Source organism: Gigantopelta aegis, chromosome 4 (assembly GCF_016097555.1).
Source record: "Gigantopelta aegis isolate Gae_Host chromosome 4, Gae_host_genome, whole genome shotgun sequence".
NCBI lineage: Eukaryota > Metazoa > Mollusca > Gastropoda > Neomphalida > Peltospiridae > Gigantopelta > Gigantopelta aegis.
In genome coordinates this window covers 81,897,898-81,920,729 of record NC_054702.1, presented here as the reverse complement: position 1 = coordinate 81,920,729, position 22,832 = coordinate 81,897,898, and the positions used below count along the sequence as shown (strand labels likewise).

At 34.2% G+C, this 22,832-nt stretch overlaps 1 protein-coding gene across 3 annotated transcripts; it reads right to left on the bottom strand.

Annotated features, from left to right (window-relative positions):
* Window positions 1–1,140: 1,140 nt before the first annotated feature.
* Window positions 1,141–22,504, bottom strand: LOC121371203 (ADP-ribosylation factor-like protein 6-interacting protein 4). 3 transcript variants are annotated; one of them, XM_041496910.1, is made up of 10 exons: window positions 22,434–22,504; window positions 18,403–18,496; window positions 15,338–15,397; window positions 12,719–12,784; window positions 11,150–11,212; window positions 9,188–9,253; window positions 7,694–7,752; window positions 4,446–4,490; window positions 3,295–3,387; window positions 1,141–2,546 (listed from the first exon to the last, which is right to left on the bottom strand). In XM_041496910.1, the coding sequence occupies exons 2-10, from the start codon at window positions 18,437–18,439 to the stop codon at window positions 2,496–2,498; spliced, it is 540 nt and encodes a 179-aa protein (XP_041352844.1). In that variant the 5' UTR covers window positions 18,440–18,496; window positions 22,434–22,504; the 3' UTR covers window positions 1,141–2,495. The 3 variants fall into 3 exon arrangements, with proteins under 3 accessions (XP_041352844.1, XP_041352846.1, XP_041352845.1); XM_041496912.1 differs by having other exon boundaries at window positions 4,446–4,487; XM_041496911.1 differs by having other exon boundaries at window positions 22,474–22,491.
* Between the last annotated feature and the right edge of the window lie 328 nt (window positions 22,505–22,832).

Here is a 22,832-nt window from a genome sequence, read left to right as displayed (position 1 = left end):
CAGGGTTAGGGTTAGTATATATTAACAAAAAAAGTTAGTATAAATTAGTATATATGGGGCGTTTGTTTCTTTCCATTACTTCCCCCCCCCCCCCCCGTTTCCTTTTTGCCGCTTCTTTCTTTCTACGTTTCCTTCTTTCCTGCATTCTAGGGGAGTATAGTAGGTCGTTACAAGTGTCAGAAGTAACTACTGAAAACTGCCCCAAGTGGTTAGTCTTAGACTAAGCCCACAGCTAAAAACTGATGGTAAATGACAGGTGTGTTGCGTGGATAGCCACAAGATTCAAGCGGTTGAAGAGACAAGGACTGGGACATGGAGGTGAACAGTGAAAGACGTTGAAAGATACGAGGTGTTGTCAGGTTGAGAAGAAATGAGATGGAATTCAAAGGAGAGAAGAACGGAAAGGGGAAGTAGGATAATAACCCCAAAACCAAAGTAATGTCACTAGCAAAACATAATGTTTTAAATGATATAGTCACTAGGTTTTTGAACCAAATATATATACTCAAAGTAGTAGAGAAAAGTGACCGCTTAAGACAGGTGGCAACTGATAACAGGTCGCCACTTATAGTCTTTAAAACATATGTTGTTGTTTTTCCTTTCTTTTATCATCTGTACTGCTAGTTAATGTTTATGTAGTCCATAGTGGACTATAAATCAACTTTTGACATGTCAGAAATAATGTGTAACTGGAAAATTTACCTGTTCTCAACACATTTGTTTTCCATTTAATTCCTACTTCATGCTGTGTATTGTCATAAAAAGTCAATCTATAAATATTATGCATAGCCTACCCAGACGCAATTAGATGCATTCCAGTCATACTTTCTTAATTGACACACAGTAAAGATGTCCGGAATGACTGGGTGTTAATATTCCTGAAGGATGTGAATATCGGTTATTTGCTGCACCTTGTCACTGTTGTTAAAATATCCCTTTTATGCAATACTAAACATTTACTGTGGCCGCTTAATACAGGTATTTTAGCAATTTGGAATCCGATTTAGGTGGCCGCTGGCCACGTTAGATAGGTGGCCGCTTATTACAGGTGCATTTACATTAAAAATCGTTTGTGAGGGGAAAAAAGTGGCTTCTTAAGTATATATCTACTAGTATTCATGAAAACAAACACTTTTCTTATAACATTAATAAACATTTTAATTCATACAAAATGAACTAATAACAAATTATTAATGAAGTGACCGTCCATTCTGTGAAGAAAAAAAAAGATATTGGTATGGAAGAAATGCCCATGGTTCAGTTAATAGTTATTAGTTGACGTAACGTATATTTGATTGTACCTGTAAAAAAAAGGGTACCAAAATTATAATTATTATTATTTTTTTATGTACATGTAGCCAATACAAAGGTACAATGTCCACAATTTCGTCTCAAAGATATGACGACTATTCTATGATAGTATTTTGGGCAGGTAAAATCCTATAAAGTCCTAGAATTCATTATGAAAATACAATAGATGACAACTAACAAAAACATGCTTTGCTTTTGATGTACTGCATTAAATGCTTACATATTGATAATGTTTCCAAGAAACGTGTGTCACACTGAAATTTCACATGACATCATTTTGAATGATGTTTTCTATGAATACCACATCTGAACATTGTTTTTACAGACACAGTCACATATTGTAAGTGTGACACTTGGTCTAGTGCTAGAGAAGAAAATTATATTTCTGATCAGCAGCAAAAAAAAATCTACTATTTTAACCTTCCCAACATCAGGGCAACTCATACCATGCCGTTTGATAAATCAGTTAACACAGAAAACAATGTTTACATTCTAAGCAAAAACAACGACAAAATGTTTTCAATAAACAAGTCTGCGTAATGTAATACTACTCAACTTTCACTAGGGGTATACCAAACATATGTCATAAAAAAACTATTTGTGCACTTCTTAAATCTGTGTAAAATTTGATAAAAGAGACTCTTCAGTTTACATGTTCCATACATCAACATAGTAATGCATTCATGACTACAACTACCCACTGAACACAATAAATACAATTGCAATACTTGCAATATATTTTTCCAAATATCCCTATTGAAAGTTGAATAATATATTTCTACAGATATTTAACTGGCCATTAATAACAAACCATTAACAATATCCAAGATACAACTCAAATGGCTGCAGTGTGTGTCCTGTCCATAACATGTTTGAATCAAAAGTGGTTAAAAGCATGAAAATAAATGTAAAATTAAAAATTATACATAAAAATCAAGCAAAAAACTAAATAAAAAAGGATAATTGTTTTTCCTTCTTCAATTGAGACATAAAATATTTTTATATGTCAACAAAATCCAATGTCCCACTCTACATAAATATTTTAAAGAAGGCCTATCTACATGTATCTATATATGTATGTTTTTATTAATATATGATACCATTGGTCTGATGTCTATTAATAACAGTTCATTCACATAACTGTTTTAGTCACGATGGCACTATGTCCACAATTCTTTCTAAATTTACAATGTCGCATTCAGGAAGTCCAGTATTTTTTCACGAGTTTTGTCTCTCTGAAAAGATAAACAAAATCCACTGCAAATAATATATGCCTTGTGATGTAAAGTTATGAAAAACATCAGAGGTGATCGAGCATGAAGTACTGCAACATGGTAAAAACTAACAATATACAAGCTCATTATCATTAAAACTAAAACAATTTGAATAACCCAACCCTCACCACACACACATACCATATGTGATGAGCAGATTAGCCTTCAGGTGTGTTCTATGTCCTTGTATTTTTGGTAAATACAAGGTATATGTCACAGTGAACAACCAACTTCTACAAGTTTTATTGAATTAACTTAAATATACATGTATAAACCTAATGAGAACAAGCTGAGAACAAACTGAGTGATTATGTCGTAACTGTGACGTGTCCCTGCTGAGTTAGGTCTTATTCTCTGAATTGGGGCAGGACATAGCACAGTGGTAAATTACTCACCTGATATGCTGTGGTCTGGGAGTGATTTCTGTCGGTGGGCCTATTTAGAATTTTCTCGTTCCAGCCAGTGCCCTATAACTGGTATATCAAATGCTGTGGTATGGGCTGTCCTGTCTGTGGGATGGTGAATATAAAAGATCCCTTGCCACTAATGGAAAAATGTAGCGGGTTTCCTTTCTAATGTTTGAAACCCAACAGCTGATGATTAATAAATCAATGTGCTCTATTGGTGTCATTAAACAAAACGAACTTTAACTTGAACTTACTGTCTGTATTATGAATTTCTGTTACAACACCATTGGTGACAGACTAACCTGTTTGTCCTGTTTAGTTTTCTTAATTTTCATCTTTATTTTCCTGCCAGATATTGCACTCACAGACCCCTTGCTCTCTCTTTCCTTGAAGTACTACAAAACAATATTCATATCACATAACATAAGAGTAAGCATAGTCGTAAATCTTACTATGTGCATGTGTTTATTTAAAAAGAAGAAGACGTATGACAGAAATAGTCATTACATGTACAAACAACTTTTAAAAAACAAAGTGAAAGCAAATAGCCATACGTTAAGAAAATTAACCTGTATTGATCCTTAGTGAAACAGATGCTGTCATACTTGAAAAAATTCATGGTATAAAAACACCCTCCTCCCCCAAAAAAACAAACAAACAACAAAACAAAAAATGAAAAGAAAGACCCCAAAACACAAAAAAACCCCATAACAAATATTTACAGAAACACCACTGGATCACAACACAAAACTGAAAGATACATCTTACATCTGGTAACTTCTTGCTGCAGGTGATGTTCTGTTGCATACACTGACAAGTAAATTACTAGTCTGAGGTTAGAATCACAATAAATTGAAGGGTCTAGTATTTTGATAGGCTCTAGCACAATCTCAGACTCTATGAATGGTGTTTTGTCTTGGGCAGCACTAATGTTTGTTAGTAATACTTCAGAACATTTTAAACTATGGCTACTTACTGTCTAAACTATGGTTATTGCCATATTTTAAACTAAATAATAGATGGTAATTTTTTATAAGCACGTCCCAGCAGACAGGACAGCACCTACTACAGCCTTTAATACATATCGTGGGACACGGGCTGGGATAACTCCATTTGAAGTTCCACTAAGTGGGATGTGTATCAAGTTCAGTTTTTTTTTTTTAAATGGTATTCTAAATTTATAGTACATGTGTATTTTTGTGATTGACAAATTTCACTTTATAACATAATTATGCATGACACAATCCACACATAAACTTATGCAAACTCAGAAATATATTTTGAAAGTGAAACCAAAATTCGATACTCAGCATATTACTGGTGATGAATTGTGTTACTTCTCTGAAATATATTTTCTGAATAGGGATCAAGAATTCTATTTATTTTATAGATCATGTTTTTTTAAAACATCTGAATTGGCTGTTATCAACTTATTAATCAAATTTAGTTTCACCTTGGAAAGCTGCACAGGTCCCTTGCTCTTTGTTTTCTTCTTCTTCTTAAATCCACAGTGTGTGATCCAACCCGACAGTGATCAAACAGAAGTCATACCAGCAAGCAAAGCAGATTGCCAAGTACATGCCAAAAAGCAAAATTGAAGTCGTTAGGACAAAACAGCAAATGTGTATCAAAGAGGTTGCCATTAACAGTATCTTAACAATTTAGAAATATTAATAATTGTAAACTGACGGCGAGTGTGTTCTGTACTGTGATTGGTTAATTACATTCTTTTTCTGGGATCAAATAGACAATAACACCTGGAAAGCTAATGACATCATTAAAGGTGACGTCATTAGCAATAGGAACAGGCAAAGTTGACGATTCAAGGGTCTACAGTAGATTGTAGCCAGGTATTTTTTTCAAGAAATACCAAATATACAATCAGTTCTGTAGAAAAACAATTCAGTTTATAATGGACATAACCATATGGAGTTTTTAGATTTGTGGGTGCTATTGTCTGTTTGATGTCAGCAAATGTTTCATTTTTGACCTCAGGCCAACACCTTCGGTTAAACAGAACATTTGCGGGATCAAATAGACAATAACACCCGCAAATCTAAAAACTCCATATGGTTATCTCCTAAATATATACATACCATGGAGCAAAGATGCTAAATATACTAAATACTTAGAAAGAAAAACTGGGACCAAGACATTTGGCTGGTTTTAACCGGTATCTGGTTTTATCAAAATGTGATTTAGGTAGATTCAACTGTACATAAACTACAAAACTGCCCAGTATTACAGTAACTTTACTAACAAGTTAATAACCTTTAATTCAAAAATAAAATCTTATTTTGAAAGATCTGAAAAAATAAATATTTACAAAAATGTGTCATACATTTTAACTCTAAGAAACAGCAGCATCAAGCGGGCAGTCACCTAAGACAGATATTTGAATCCCATAGCTCAATTTGACCCTCTTCCCTTATTAAACAAAACAATACTTCTCAATATAAGAACATACATTTGAACTGATATGGTTTTTCAAGTTTGTTTTGTTTTTACACCACTAGAGCACATTGATTAATTAAATGTCAAACATTTATTGTAAACTAACTAGAGTGTGTTCTGTATTGTGAATGGTAAATTACATTCTTTTTCCGGGATCAAATAGACAATAACACCTGGAAAGCTAATGACGTCATTAGCAATTGGAACAGGTGAAGTTGACGATTCAAGGGTCTACAGTTAGATTGTAGCCAGGTATTTTTTTCAAGAAATACCAAATATATAATCAGTTCTGTAGAAAAGCAATTCAGTTTACAGTGGACATAACCATATGGAGTTTTTAGATTTGCGGGTGTTATTGTCTATTTGATGCCCGCAAATGTTTCATTTTTGACCTCAGGCTAACGCCTTCAGTCAAAAATGACATTTGCGGGATCAAATAGACAACACCCGCAAATCTAAAAACTCCATATGGTTATCTTCTAAGTAATTTTGACATGTAGTCATCAGATGATACCTGCTACATTTTTCCTAATGCAGCAAGGAATCTTTTATATGCACTTTCCCACAAACTGGAAAGCACATACCACAGCCTTTGACCAGTTGTGATGCACTGGTTTGAACAACAACAAAAACGCAATCAGTTGAATGGATCTGTCAAGGTGGTTTGATCCTATGACGTAAGCACTTCAAGCGAGGACGTGACGTAGCCCAGTGGTACAGTGCTCGCTTGATGCACGGTCGGTCGGGGACCGATCCCCATTGGACTATTTCTCACTCCAGCCAGTGCTCCACGACTGGTATATCAAAGGCTGTGTTATGTGCTATCCTGTCTGTGGGATGGTGCATATAAAAGATCACTTGCTACTAATGGAAAAATGTAGCAGGTTTCCTCTCTAAGGCTATATGTAAAAATTACCAAATGTTTGACATTCAATAGCTGATGATTAATAAATCAATGTGCTCTAGTAGAGGAGTTGTTAAACAAAACAAACTTTTTACTGTCCCTGGTTCCTCAAATACAACCACACACAATTTGACAATGTTTTACTCCGACAGCAACAGTAGGGCTCCAATTTAATGGTTGCCATGTGGCAAATTCCCGTAATGCCCTAGTCATATGCCTCAATGCTGTCAAAATTAAAATAGCCTCACGCCTAGTCTGGCTGTGCCTTTTTCTGCATGGTGCTACTTTGTCATCATATAAACACAACTCTTAAAGGGACACACCCTAGTTATGGCTATTTGTTAACCATTACGGCGTTGTTTTTCGCTATTAAACCCCATTTTTCACAAATAAAATTGCACTTTACTTACATTTTATTATTTAGAATACACATTTCCATTCACCTGAAGTGCTTTTTGGTAATCCTGATGTTTGTAAAACCACGAAATGCATTTTTTCACAAGACGTACTGTCGAGAAAAAAACGTTAAGCAAGCGAGGTCCAATCTATTTTTAGAGGGGATATTTCCATTTCAATGTCACAGACGTTGGTATATCACGTGACTGTTATCATTTTGGTTCGGTGTGTTTTCTCGTGCACGGTTCGCGCAGTCAACATCTGATTTGGTGTTGTTCATTTGTGAGATTTTTCTTCACAGTTCGTGAACATTTTCAGTAACAATAAAGTTCAGACAAGTAAGTGTCTCAATACAAAACGTTACAAACCCTTAAAACCAATAATTTTGCTAAGTCTTACGATATCTGGAGAGGGGATACAACCAGGACAGAACAGTTGGAACATGTCCAGGAGAGGTGAAATGAACGCACCCCAAGTCTGTGAAATTTGTCGTGACGTAGGCATTGTTGTGCTTCGAGTGACATCTACCGGTGACATCAGAATACTAACTTTCAAAACATTATTTCAAGCAATTCGGACATGGGAATTCCCATGGTATTTATCGATATAAAACCTGCTTTTTCACTCCATTTGATAAAAACGTGATCTAAGTGTGTTACAGGTTTGTAGATTAACCAAATTATAATTTATTTTCACTGGATGGAACTAGGGTGTGCAGCTTTAAAAGTTGTTTTATTAAGAAAACATAAAACCATTCACACTTTGTTGTCCTGCTTTCTGGCTGTAATGCCATAAAAAAAATCTCCATTGGTCTTAGACAAATGGCCTTTCCCATTACCTTATACACTTTCCTCTTAGGTTATCCTGTCTGCACATATATTAAATAAAAGTCTATATTTTTAAGTAACAGACCATTTCAAATGACATCTTGTGCAACTTTGTTATACCTTATGTTTGTGCTTTCTTAGTTTTTTCTGTCTCTTGTGCTTGCTATGTCTTTCATCATCTGAAAGGAGCATTACAGTTATTACCGGTACAGAGCATGAAATCAACATTGGCACTATCAAACACTGCATGTGTTTCTCAAAGTCTATGGGAACTGGGAACTCTTTTTACATGCCCATATCCAAAAGTAAGTTCAGGCCCGGCCATCCCAGATTTGGTCTCGGACATTGTCAGGGGGCAACTCCAAGATGTGTGTGTGTGTGTGTGTGTGTGTGTGTGTATGTGTTTGTGTGTATGGGAGGGGGATCAAAGTCTATGTTTTTATATTAGTAGTAATTGGGGTTTTATAAACTCACTCACAGGCACACTAGGGCCAAAAAAAAAAAGCTTCCAAATACCACTCACAGGGATTTATCCACATTGTTTGATGGGATTGGGAAAATTAGTGTGAGTAAATCATACTTGGGATATTTTTGGCCACTTAATGATGCAGTACACCACTGTTAAATTAATTTATTACAACAAACATATATTAAATATTTATACATGTGTATTGGGAATTTTCAGTACCACTTTCTTTTGGAAAGGGCCTTTCTTCGGACCCACAGAATGCCTGGATAAATCCAGACTCATGAAGCTGTTATTAGAATGGTAAATAGATCTTATATAGCAATTTGTACAACATGCACATACAATAGCGTCGAAAATTGACTACAGTAATTTTAAGTTATTCCTAAATGACTATTTGGTTTGTTTGAATCAAAAGAAGTTGCATTACATTTGTAGTTGTTCCCAGCAGTGAACATCGTTTTCTTACTATAGTATGCATTACAATCTATTTCTGAACCGACTGTTTTTTTAAATTGCACACAAAGATAGTGTTTCTTTTGTTATTTCCAAAAGACATCAACTTTTCTTTTTCAGTCAAATGAAACTGAAATTATTTACGGAAACAATATTCATGCAGACTGGGAAGAACTATAAGTATTTTATATTTGTTTACACAATTCAGTGTTTAGTCTGGTTAAAATCCCATAGCTCAATTTGACCCTCTTCCCTTATGAAACAAAACAATACTTCTCAATATAAGAACTGACATTACATAGAGAATAGTATAACTAGTTAATGATGTAGGATATTGACTTTATTCTGTGAAGGGAAGAATGGGAAATTCTGCAAGACATGCCAAAAACAATTTCTCATTCAGCCTGAACAGGATAAAGCCGATATCCTACGTCATTAACTAGTTATTATCTTTATCCCACAGACCATAAAAATTAAGGGGAAAAGCTATTATTTCTGTTATTTCAGCTACATTGTATGATGAACTAGAGGTCAAATGAGCGATTTTGTAATGTTGCTATGCGTGTGATGTCACATGAGTGACGTCAAAAGTCATAATCGGCTAGTAAATGTTTATGACTTTGCTTTAATCAGTCATCATAATCAGCCAATAGAAACAGTAGTTGCAGGATAAAAGTTATCAATTACAACACCTGATGAGGACGAACTGCTTCTTTCTGCTCGCCGTTTCACCTTTCTTCTTCTACCACTGTTAGAATCTGAGGAAACACAGTGAAACGTATCCATGATACAGAAATAATGGATTATGTTTATTACTATTTGGTAAATACTCACACTCCAAAAAACCCCCACAGTCCCCAAGCACAAACCATTTGATTAAATATTCACCAGAGTCACATGCGACACGTTTTACTATCATTATGTAGGAGTTAGTGGGTCATTTAGCAATTCGATTTTCAACTGACAAAGGGCAATGCATACCTGTACATGTGTTCCAGCCATTGGTTTCAGTTTAGGAAATGTGCGCACGTGTGTGTGTCTCTGTGTGTCTGTCTACATGTGTATGTGTATGTGTGTGTGTGTGTGTGTGTGTGTTTGTGACACCTTTGAATATAACTGTCCGTTTGGGGTTATTTTAATGGATGTGTGGTAGGTGATGTTTACTTCATGTGCAAAATCCATTTTTTAGCTACCAAAGGATTCTTTAGGAAGCCACTACCAACACACTAAAAGTTGCATATTAAATTAATGAATTATTAATTATACTTGTTTTTGTTTTTTTAATCACAACTAAAATGTCAAAATATGGCAATGCATCTTCAGTTCTACTACTTTTAAAATTTGTCATTATAAAGTTTGTTCCATTTTTACGTCATTTGTTTTTAGAACCAGGGGACATTTCTACTAAAATTATTATCCAAATTTAAGCCCATGGGCTTAAATACAGTGAAAGTTAATCACAGAAATTAGGACACCAAGACAACCTAGCAGGGTACCAAGGTGGACGTTTTCTTCAAATGAGAAGGCACAAAGGCAACTTAATACTTTCTGTCAAGTCTTCTCAGCCAAAACAATTATTTCACCCTGAAGCCTTGGGCTCTGGCCTAAGCAGTTTGTTGGATATTATTAATGACAGTTTTATTCACGTACATAATGGAATGACTGGGAAGGGCATAGAGACAAACCAGGAAGGGCACTACATCATTTTTCTTTGCTGTTCAAAAAATCCCAATATTTTGTGAACAGCAAGAAAGTAGGGCATTTGTTGGCATTGCCGTTGAAAAATGTGAAACTTGATAATATATATAAGCGGTCACTTTTTTAGAACCATATAACCCAGTGGTAAAAAGTTTGCCAGATGCGCAGTCGGTCTGGGATCGATCCCAGTCGGTGGGCCCATTGGACTATTTCTCGTTCCAGCCAGTGCACCATAACCAATATATCAAAAGCTATCCTGTCTGTAGGATGGTGCAAATAAAAGAACCCTTGCTACTAATGAAAAATGTAGTGGGTTTCCTCTCTTAGACATGGTCAAAATTACAAAATATTTGATATTCAATAGCCGATGATGAATAAATCAATGTGCTCTAGTGGTGTCATTTTCTAGAATCTGTACAGGTCATAGGATTTCAAATTTCATGGAAAACACTTTTTCGGTTCAATACCTTGTAACCATGGAAACCCATTGGAAACTGTTTAAAAAAAAAAATTATATATATTTTATTTTCGTTGAATAGTCGTACTCCATATAATAATCATGGGAAACAAAATTTCAGTTCCATGATTTTACCGACACAGTACTGGAAAACGATCGTTTCTGTGAAAGTTAATGTTTGTTTTGTTTAATGACAACACTGGAGCACATTGATTTATTAATCATCGGCTATTTGGTGTCAAACATTTGGTAATTCTGACTCTTAGTCATGCGAGGAAACCTGCTACATTTTCCCATAGGCAGCAAGGGATCTTTTACATGCACTTTCCCATGCACAGGCCTTTGTCCAGTTGTGGTGCACTGGTTGGAATGAAAAAATCCCAACCATGGATCCACCGAGGCGGTTCGATCCTGTGACACAAGCACCCCAAGCAAGCACTCTACTGACTGAGCTAAACCCCGCCCCTCGTTTCCGTGAAACCCCGAGGGCCTGCTGTACCTCCTGAAGATGAGGCACCCTCGTCCGATGAGCTGGGACTGCGTTTTCGCTTCTTGCATTCATCTGTGTGAAAGAGAGAGAATATTTCAACACTACTCACACGGTTGCTGACTAAAATTATGTACCCCAAAGTCTTTGGAAATTAATAGATACATTTTAATATTTTTTTTAGAAAGATTATATTAAGAGAACTGCTGTATAAAATTGTAGTTGAAGTAGATGCAATGCAGTGTCCAAGTTCAACAGATTTCGAACCCATAACCGTCTAGTAGAGGCACTAATTATTTTCTGAAAGCTTAACTTAGTTGTATTGTGTTTACTGGGTTTGTTATCATACACGTAGGTTTGCCTTCTGAAAGGATACATTAGTAGGGGGTGGTAGACATGTTTCAAAATATTAGTTTTGGAGTCGGATGGAAGTTGAATCTTTGCCCTTGTATTCCCTTTAAGTCATATAGTTTTGTATGAATAAAGATCAGCTGCTATAATACCATGCATAACAAATTCCTTAATTATCCATTTTGACTTACTGAAGTTCAAACAGTTTTGGTGTTGGATATTGATAAAAATCAAATATGCCAACTTAACAGAATCAATGTAACATTATATCAAAAGTATATGAGAGAACTTTGATTAACTAATGTGTTTTCATAACCAAGAAACATTTGAAGCCTAGATTAGCTAATTTACTTCTCTGATTAACCCTCTGTGTATAATTTTAATGAACAAGTTATATTACACCTAGATATATACTTTTAAAGTGCTTTCTTCATCATTATATTTCATTTAGAAATGACAGTCATAACTCTTAAAAGGGGCATTTCTGACTTTATAAACATTTAAACATACTCTCTGCTAACAAGGCTTTTATTAGATAACACTGGATATTAATTATATTTTCTTGCTTAGAATATTAATGTTTGTACACCATGTGTTTCTGGTATTCCTAATGTTTATAGTAACTTAAACAGAATGTTTTTTTACATGTATAAAATTACCGAAGACAAAATCTTGTTTGAACTGCTAATTTGAATTTTTGGGCCTGGTGTTGACCACTTTTCAAATATGCCATGGTAGACTGCAATTTTTGTAGGGGGGGCAGGCTGGTTTTTGTCCGAATTAAACAAAAATGTCTGAAACTGAATAACGTTTTTTTTTTCTTTCATATTAGCATTGCTGCCAAACAACTATGTAGGGTTGGAAATGATTCATTAAGCATTTTCATATGCATTACAACTAATTTTGTGGGTAGAATGATAAAAATACATCATAAATAGGCCTCAGGTTAACACATTTTGCCTGAATTTGAGGATTTGCTCCAGCACTAAGGGGGGGGGGGGGGGGGGGGGAGAGAGAGAGAGAGACACACACGACTGCCTCGTACGCTTATGCATCTGATGAAGATGATCTGCAGTTTTCTGTTTTAATACTGGGTTATGATGTAGACTTAACAGCATTAATAGTAATAATTAATACAAAAACCTGATGTAGATGAACCACTATTTTCTGTTTTAATACTGGGTTGTAAGGTAGACTTGATAGTAATAATAATAATAATTAATACAACACCTGATGATGAGGAACAGCTATTTTCTGTTTTGCGTTTTGCTCTTTCTGGACGTCCTTGACCTGAATCTACACAAACAAATTGCAGTATTGGTACAAAGTCAAGCTGTGACACATAATAAATGTATACAGTGCTAAAGGTTAGACAAAAAGTTCTGCTGACTGTTAGAAAATTATGTTTGAAAAACTTTAAACAAATTGACTTTTACCAAGTCAAATAAAATGCCACAAGTGAATGGTCATTAAAAATACTCCAATCCTTGAGCACACAAAACCATCTCTCCATAAACAGTTTAAATAAAAGTTTGTCTTGTTTAATGACACCACTAGAGCACAATTGTTTATTAATCGTCAGCTATTGGATGTCAAATTTTTTTTTTTTTTTACACACTATATAGTCTTTGAGAGGAAAGAATTAACATTTAACGACATCCCAACATGAAAAATACATTGGCTATTGGCTACTGGGTGTCAAACTACAGCAAATGTAAAAATGAAGTGATTAGCAACATCAATAGTCTTAGAGAGGAAACCTGCTACATTTTTCCATCAGCAGCAAGCCGGGCTAGCTCTGGGTGAGCAAAACATTTTGCCAAATTATCTATAAAAAAATCCAAAACCCAGTTATTTTCCAACAAAACATCAATTATTACTTGATTTTTTTCCGCCAATTTTAAAATAAAATTTGCAATTGGCGAGTGGCAGAGCTAGCCCTGAGCAAGAGATATTTTATATGCTCCATCCCACACTGTGACAAACAAGATAGCACACACCATGGCCTTTGATATACCAGTCATTGTGCACTGGCTGGAACTGGAAATAGCCTAATGGGCCCACTGATGTGGGTAGATCCTAGACTAACCACACATCAGGTGAGTGCTTTACCACTGGGCTACGTCCCGCCCCATATAAGTTTAAATTAACATAACTTAAAGCCTGGTACCTAAATTAATTTTGCTGTACATAATACAAGGCTATCACATATTATGTGTTTGCAACACTAATGTCAAGAATTCTAAACTAAATGTCTCATCTACCATAACCTGATTTGGTGAAAAAAGCAAGAATGTGATTTAACCTACATGTATAACTTACCCATAATATCTGTCATAAACCAGGGGACAAAATTTCAAAGTCTTAAGTAACCAGAAGTCAGTAAACATGAGTTTTACTTAGGTAACCGATTGTTTGGTTACATGAATATAGCTCTCGTAACCGATGAGTTAGGCCTACCTAATCCTGGAACACTTGAACTACGGTTCTGTGCTACATTGGTGGTTCAAATGTATTTAAAAAATATAAACCAATTTTCACTTTCATTACTAATATGTGGTACTTTTAATTTTAGAATGTAATTGTTCACCACATAACTGATTGACGGTTTTTATGATTTTAAAGTTGTGTAACTGACACGCGAACAGAACAACGGTTCTTGTGAAATAATATATTGTTCCATGTAAACCCATTTGATAGTTACCATTATTAACTTGGTTAAAAATGTTTTGCTGTCAATGGGTCATTTGTTTACCACCAAGAAGACTTGTATACACGAGTGTAATGTTTTGATGAGATTTAAAGTCCAAACCAAATTGTTAATAACTACGATAAATTACTCTCCTATCTTTAATTATTGTGAGATTTCTACCACATTTTGTCCAGACACAAATCTTAAAAAACCCATTACATTTAACATCAATATCTTGCCTTTAAAATTACAACACACTATGAGATACCTTAGTGTACATTTAATATCAATATCTTGTCTTTAAAATTACAACACACTATGAGATACCTTAGTGTACATTTAACACTGATATCTTGTCTTTAAAATTACAACACACTATGAGATACCTTAGTGTACATTTAACACTGATGTCTTGTCTTTAAAATTACAACACTATGAGATACCTTAGTGTACATTTAACACTGATGTCTTGTCTTTAAAATTACAACACACTATGAGATACCTTAGTGTACATTATTTAACATCAATATATTGCCTTTAAAATTACAACACACTATGAGATACCTTAGTGTACATTTAACATTGATGTCTTGTCTTTAAAATTACAACACACTATGAGATACCTTAGTGTACATTTAACATCAATATCTTGCCTTTAAAATTACAACACACTATGAGATACCTTAGTGTACATTTAACATTGATGTCTTGTCTTTAAAATTACAACACACTATGAGATACCTTAGTGTACATTTAACATCAATATCTTGCCTTTAAAATTACAACACACTATGAGATACCTTTGTGTACATTTAACATTGATGTCTTGTCTTTAAAATTACAACACACTATGAGATACCTTAGTGTACATTTAACATTGATGTCTTGTCTTTAAAATTACAACACACTATGAGATACCTTAGTGTACATTTAACATCAATATCTTGCCTTTAAAATTACAACACACTATGAGATACCTTAGTGTACATTTAACATTGATATCTTGTCTTTAAAATTACAATACACTATGATATACAATATACCTTAAGTGTATCTTTATCATTAATATCTTGTCTTTAAAATTACAACACACTATGAGATACCTTAGTATACATTTAGCAACCAGTATAAAATGGACATGTTTATTTGTTTCTCACCTGAAGATTCTGCTCCAAGGTCTGAGGAGCTAGGAGTTACATGTATCTTGGATTTTTTATCTGAGAAATTAAAGACAAGCAAACATTATCGATCAATGATCACTAGCAAACACACTGAACTACATGTACATTAATCGGACTGTAATCTGATCATACGGCCTCAGGTTTCTGTCAGTGTAACCCATGTCCAGGCCAAAGGATTTCAGATTTCATGTGAAACACTTTTTCGGTTCCATGCCTTTTAATTATGGAAACCTATTAGAAACTGTTTTAAAAGAAATAATATATTATTTTCATTCAATAGTCTTACTCAATATAATAATCATGGGAAACAACATTTTGGTTCCATGATTTTACCGACACAGTACCGGAAACAATTGTTTCTGTGAACTCTGAGGGCTGGCGTATGTCCAGTTTATATTTCATCTAAATACACAACCATGTACCTAATATGCAGTAATTAAAATATAAAACCCCTAAAAATTACATTAAAAATCCTGACAATCTAATTGGGTGTGGCTATATACATTGTGTTACATAGTGTACATAGTTGTCATATGAGCAAAACATATAGGTACCAGTGTATATGGAGGATGATAGGTGGCTTTCCAAATTCTAGGCATGTTGTACATGAAATAGTTATGCACATAAATATATAAGGAAATCTTAATTTTTTAATTCTTAATTAAGAATAACCAGTTACTGTGTTGTTGTTTGGAACTGTGTGAGAACTATCATACTATGATATATATTTTAGGTACAATGCTAACGCCACAATCTTTATTCCCTATCCTTCTTGTTGTTAACTAATTAGTGTTCTCACTACTCCAGGTTTTCAAGGACTTGTTGTCCTGGTATCACAATTTGCTGCCTTGCATTGTATACACCTGGAAATTAATTACCGTAAACACCACCAAGTTCTGACCATGTGACCTATACTTCGAAAGTAATTACTAACATTTCATGGATACAAAACACTCAATTAATTTTCTGTGTATACATGCAGTGAATCTTGAAAGTGTTCGTGCCATCTTCGACTGCAACGATGCCAACCATTTCAAGGAATGGAAAAAAATCGCTAATGGTTTTGAATGAAAATGTTTATAAATATTATGAGGATTAACATTATTTTTAAAATTCATAAACACATACATGTCTAATATACACATACTTAATGTGTTTGACAATTATATATTAACTATTCTATAATACAGATTAGTAGATTAAAAAGTATATACATGAATACTGTCAATGTCCCTAACTGCATTATGCTTCCAACTCTGTTTGATTTGTTTTCTCGTACACGGTTCGCGCAATCAACATCTGATTTGTTGTCGTCTGCTTGTTATTCATTTGTGAGGTTTTTCTTCATAGTTTGCGAACATTTTCATCAACAATAAAGTTCAGACAAGTACATGTAAGTATCTCAATACAAAACTTTACATACCCTTAAAACCATTAATTTTGCAAAGTCGTTTTTGTTTATTCCTTAAAATTACCAATATTGGGTCCACTTGACTCGTAGAAATTGAGTTGAAAAGGAGGAAGATGAATTAACATTCGGTGCGTGTCACATGACCTCATACGTGCCAGATCAACAAGGCCAAATCATTTAATGTCGATGATTTTAAGCCCCCTATTGTTAGTTTGTTTTCAATTATTAAATTAGATCTGCAAAAGGTATGCTACATTTTTGTGCCTTTACTGTAGGAAATAGTATTCATAATCATTTTCGTAACAATTGTACATAATTTTGAGTGTATAAATTGTGTTAATTACGAATCAATTTATTTAAAAAGTGTTAATTACAAATCAATTCACTGGTATGAATGTAATGCCTATCTATATATTGACATCAACTTTTAGCGATGGGTGTTGGTAAAACGCAAACTGGACCAGATGGCTTGACAAACTGAATTTATCCTTAAAACCCCCCCCCAAAAAACAAAGTATTCGTCCACTGTACCTATTTCAGAAACATATATTTTTTTGTATATAGTGGACGTAAAAATGGAAAATGACGAACGGCACATGCGTGGTACGATACTTTTTGCAAACGCATGCGCCTGAATGCAGTTAGAAACATTGCACTCTTTTCTGCTTATTGGAGGGTGCTTCACCATTGTTTACTAGAATGGATTTATTTTACATCCACATTGTTCATGTTTTATGTTAACTGATTGCAATCTATTTTGTTTCAAGCATAGTAACTGAAAAATGTAGAATAGTATTTCCGTAAATATTGTATTAGTGTTTTTGTTGTTAGGTGAATGCAGTTTGGGCATCGATGGTATGTAAAGGATATTCCACAAGTGTCTTGTAATATCATAATTTATCAGCACTAGTTGATAAAAGTATAAAATCTGAGGCTTGCAGAGGATTTTTACACTTTTATCAATGAGTGCTGATAAATTATGATATCACAAGCCACGTGGGGGGGTATTCTTTTTATCATCAATTATCATTCTTTTCATTTTACTTAGAATACAGTGTTTAAAATTTGACCAATCAAAATTCTAAGAAGCGATATCTCCTAGGAGAATATCGCAGGAGATATTGCAAATTACAAATTGCCAGCGATATCTCCTACAAAAACCTCTAATAGATGACAAATTGATATATATACATGTATATAAATTATAATTGAGACAAATTTTGTTGTTTGTACATATATACAGCTAGCAAAAAAACGACTATAACAGATCACAATTAAACAATACTGGAAAATCATTTGAACAGTATAAGAAAAACAAGAACAAGATAGCTAACACAAAACAGTTTGACAATGAATTGTTAACACTGTCACATGATCTGTGTACAAGTGCACACTACATGTATATACATGTAAATGCAGGCATTGAATTTGGGGACTTTTTTAGTATTCCGCTAGAACCATAAACATAATTTAATATAGATAGTTTAGGATTCTATCTCATAACCTTATGCTTCCAACACAAAATCTGGGATTCGCGGAAACATAGAATCGTGTATATACTATATTTTATGCTTAGTCTACATGCATGTAGCTATTAATAATATGTGAAATAAAGAATGGCTTGGATTACCCTTGTCTACACCAACATGTTGCTTTTTCTTCTCCATTCTTTGTCCGTTCTATTTGTTATCTTTCAGATCCTTCACTTTTGATAATGATCACATCTAAATTAAAAAGAAAATATGAAAATACAAAAATAAAAGTAATAATAATAATTAACTCACCATACCCACATGTACACATCCAGTGTTCAAAATAAGCACTTATCCGTTTGTCGTGACAATCTGCTGGGACAAGCAAAATGTACCTTAGTAGTTGTCCAATGGACAAGCGAAAATTTATAATGCTGTTTCATTTTGAACAATCAAAGACATTGTCCTTGCTCTTGAATAAAAGTAACAACTTATTTGAACAAGTAAAAATAATGATGGAAAAGTAGATTTGTAGATGTACCTGTCCGGTGAACTAGCTAGTGAAAATGTTTGCTTATTTCTATCACCGACATCGGCAATCTCTACATACAATACATGAACCGTAATACAGGTGTAAATATATCAGTAAATTACATACAAGTACAACATGTACATGCACTGATTGGTTCCAGCAATTCAATAAACCTCAAATATTATAGGTTTTATAGCAATTCTGAATGATACATACACGTGTATGTATCTGGTGGATTATTTTCCCGTTTTTTTTTCCATTTTAAGGCAGCACTTTATACCTTATATTTTATCTTCTTTCTTTTTTTCCAAAGACAAAATCAGTTGTGTTTATCACAGGTTATAAAGGCTACAAATACATTTATTTTGTTTTAAGTATGAATGGTATATACATTTACATGTACTTATGAGTAAATTGTGCATTTTATTTGTGAATTCCTTCAACATTTTATAGTTCCCTTTCAAGACTAAGATCACCTGCTGCAACTTTGTTTTCACAGTAAATATAACATATTTTAGCATAGTTTCACATCATGGCAATTTGTCGTAAATAGCAAAAAGAATTAAATTACACCTTTGTACAAACATAATTATATACGCTAATTGGTAATCTTAAAACAATTTTTTTTTATACATTGGGAGTTTTCCAGTGCTCTGAAAATGGAAGCCTCATGCACCCAGTTTATTGTTATTGCAGGGAGATGCAAAGTGACATCAGTTGAATAGCCATATGCACAACAAAAACATTTGGTCTAGTTACTTTCACCCATGTCATATTGAAATAATTCTGAGTTTCATATTGAGCAGATAAATAATTTACGTGTCAGTATGTTTTTATTTGTCATAATTTTAAGACTAAATATTAAGTTTAAGTTTAAAATGATAAAAAAGAAAGAAAAAGAAGAGTACCATTCCTCAAATACAACATATCAAACAATTATGGTAAGAAATGTTATTTTAGCTGTGTACAAAGCCAAAACGAAGGTGTGACAAGTAAGTCATCGACTTTAGAAGGGGCTCGATATAGCCCTGTGGTAGAGTGCTCGCCTGATGTGCGGTTGGTTATAGAATCAATCCCAGTCCGTGGGCCCATATTGGGCTATTTCTCTTCCAACCAGTGAACCACGACTGGTATATCAAAGGCTATATGATATATATATATATATATATATATATATATATGCAGGATTGAAGCTGGACTTAAAACATTATTAGCAATTTGGCTAATTTGACCCAAAAATCTGTAGCCAAATTCAGGTTTCAATTAGCCCCAAAAATGAAGAAGAAATGTTTTATTTAACGACGCACTCAACACATTTTATTTACGGTTATATGGCGTCAGACATATGGTTAAGGACCACATAGATTTTGAGAGGAAAACCACTGTTGCCATCCCCACAAATGATGACAAAATTAAGGCTCTTTTTAATGTAATTTATTTCTAACCCATAATTTCTGAATGAATATGGGTGTCCATGCCCAGTTACTACTTTAATGTATCCATCAGTTCTGCCACATTTTAAAATCCACATTGTGAAGTGCATTTCAGGCTACATTAAAAAGAATTGCGAACCTTTTTCACTTTTGATGGTGTGACAATTTTGTTGAAGTTATCGAAGGTCTGTGTAATTTTTGGAACAAACTAACTTTGTTTTCTAGTTGTTCATATAGTTAGGACTACACCCCTGGCATCGACGTCTTGTCTTGCACAGTTGCTTGTAGGGCTATGTATATACGACATCAAAGACCAGGCCCATAGCCAGCATGTTTTGTGGAGGGGATCGAAATTGCATTTGAACGGAACTTATCAAATGCGAGCGCAGAAGGCGCAGAGCCGTAGGCAGTGTGTGAGTGTGAGTGTGTGTGTGTGTCCCTAGAGAGTAAAATGGGTTTGTATGTGCGACGATCAAAAATATTACATGCAACTAAATCGCAATCGTCCGCAAGGCTTACTGCATTTATTGCTATTGCTAGGAGTTGTTATGACAGTACATTGTTAAATATTCAGCAAAAATAAAGATAGAGTTAAACAGTTTAATAAGCGTTTTAATGATCCTTTATGATATACCCAGTAAGTGGTATTCCATGAACAGTCAATCAAGACATGTTGGCTTTTTCCGCACACAAGAAATCACGTGACATGGGCCACATAGAGGAAGCAAAAAGGAGTAAGCTATTCCAATCGACAAAAATAAAGCCAGTTACGGAATCCGACGGAAATGGCTCAAAACAAGCATGTGCAAAGTAGATGTACAAGTAACAAATAGTGAGACTAATGCTATGTTCACGTTTACTCGGAAGTTGTTATTTCCGACTAGTAAACGTATTTTCGACCTGTATGCGTTTTAATGTATTAACAAATACTCCTCAAAAACAAATAGCGAGACTAATGCTACGTTGATGTTTACTCGGAAGTTGTTATTTCCGACTTGTAAACTTATTTCCGACCTGTATAATTAGTGTTTGCGTTTTAATGTATTAACAAATATTCCTCAAAAACAAATAGTGGAAGATAATGAAACAGGATTTTCAAATCAGCTTTTTGGCAATTTGATAATGAAATATTTTTGCCAAATTCAATATTAATTTGCATTTGGCGATGTGGCGAACGACAGCTTAAACCCTGGATTCATTAATCATCGGCAGTTGGATATCAAACATTTGGTAATTTTGACAGTCTTAAAAAGGAAACCTGCTACATGTTTCCAATATATGCACTATCCCATAGACAGGATAGCAATTTAATAATGACCTTTGGTATACCAGTTGCGGTGCACTGGCTGGAATGAGAATTAGCCCAAATATATATATATGGTCACCGACGGGAATCCCTCCCTGAAATAGGAATAAGGATACAGTTTGCTAAATACCAGTACAAAGTAGTTGGTTTTAACAATATTTATTTCTATTAATATTAATTAGACATGAATAAAAATTATAAAGTGCATATAAAAAGATCCCTTGCTGTATTAGGAAAAAGGTAGTGGGTTTCCTCTGGTGACTATATGTATCAGAATTACCAAATGTTTGACACACAATAGCCGATGATTAATTAATCAATGTGTTCCAGTGGTGTCGTTATACCAAACTTCTTTTTATACCAATGCTGGTGTAGAATACTATATATATAGTCCATCCCATCATGATCATTTGATAAAAATATTTTTGTAAAAACTTTCAGTTTGTTTGGAATACTGACGTCACTTTGCATCTCCTTACAATAACCCTAAACTAGGTACATGACGTTTCCGATTTAAGAATGCTGGAACAATTCCAATGCAAAATTGCTATTGATTTTGTTTGTTTGTTTGAACATTACTAATCTAATGCACCTGAATGTGTTTGAAGAAAATCTTGTGATTAAAAAATTGTACCTTTTACGAAATATCGATTCCAAGTGAAATTACGTTAAGATATGCTTTATTTATTGTGTACGAAGCCAAAACAAGCGTGCGAAAAGTAACACTGACTGTCGTCGACCACTGGCACCACATGATCAATCGATTCAATGAATGAATGATTATGCATGCATGCTTAGATGCTATAATTCGCAGTATCGATACTGTGTGAATCGTCTTATATAATACCGAAGTCAGGTAATTTGTTTGATTATTAAATATTAGTTCTAGATTAAATTGGTACAAATTTAAGAACATACATTTAAATTTTCTGTACTGCTTTATAATTTCAATTTTTACCAGGTTTTTCTTTCAATGGACTAGAGTTACTTCCCATGATTTTGGCAGGGGAGACAAGCATAACTTGGACGGAAAGACACTCTGTGTTCAGTGACAGCGAATGACGCTGGCGTTCGCGAACAATTTCATTAATGCCCATTATGGTCAGCAGTCCTGAACAAATCTGCGTTTAGTGACAGCGAACGATACTAACTATCGCGAAATATTTAATTGTTCCCGATATATCAAGTAGTTTATTCGGTTTAAGTTAACACAGGTTGGAAAACGTCTTGCCGCTCTGGCTGAACGCAAACTACTGTATCGTTTTTAGCTTACCGAGCGACGCGAATTATTTGACTGGTTTCATTGGCTATCATATC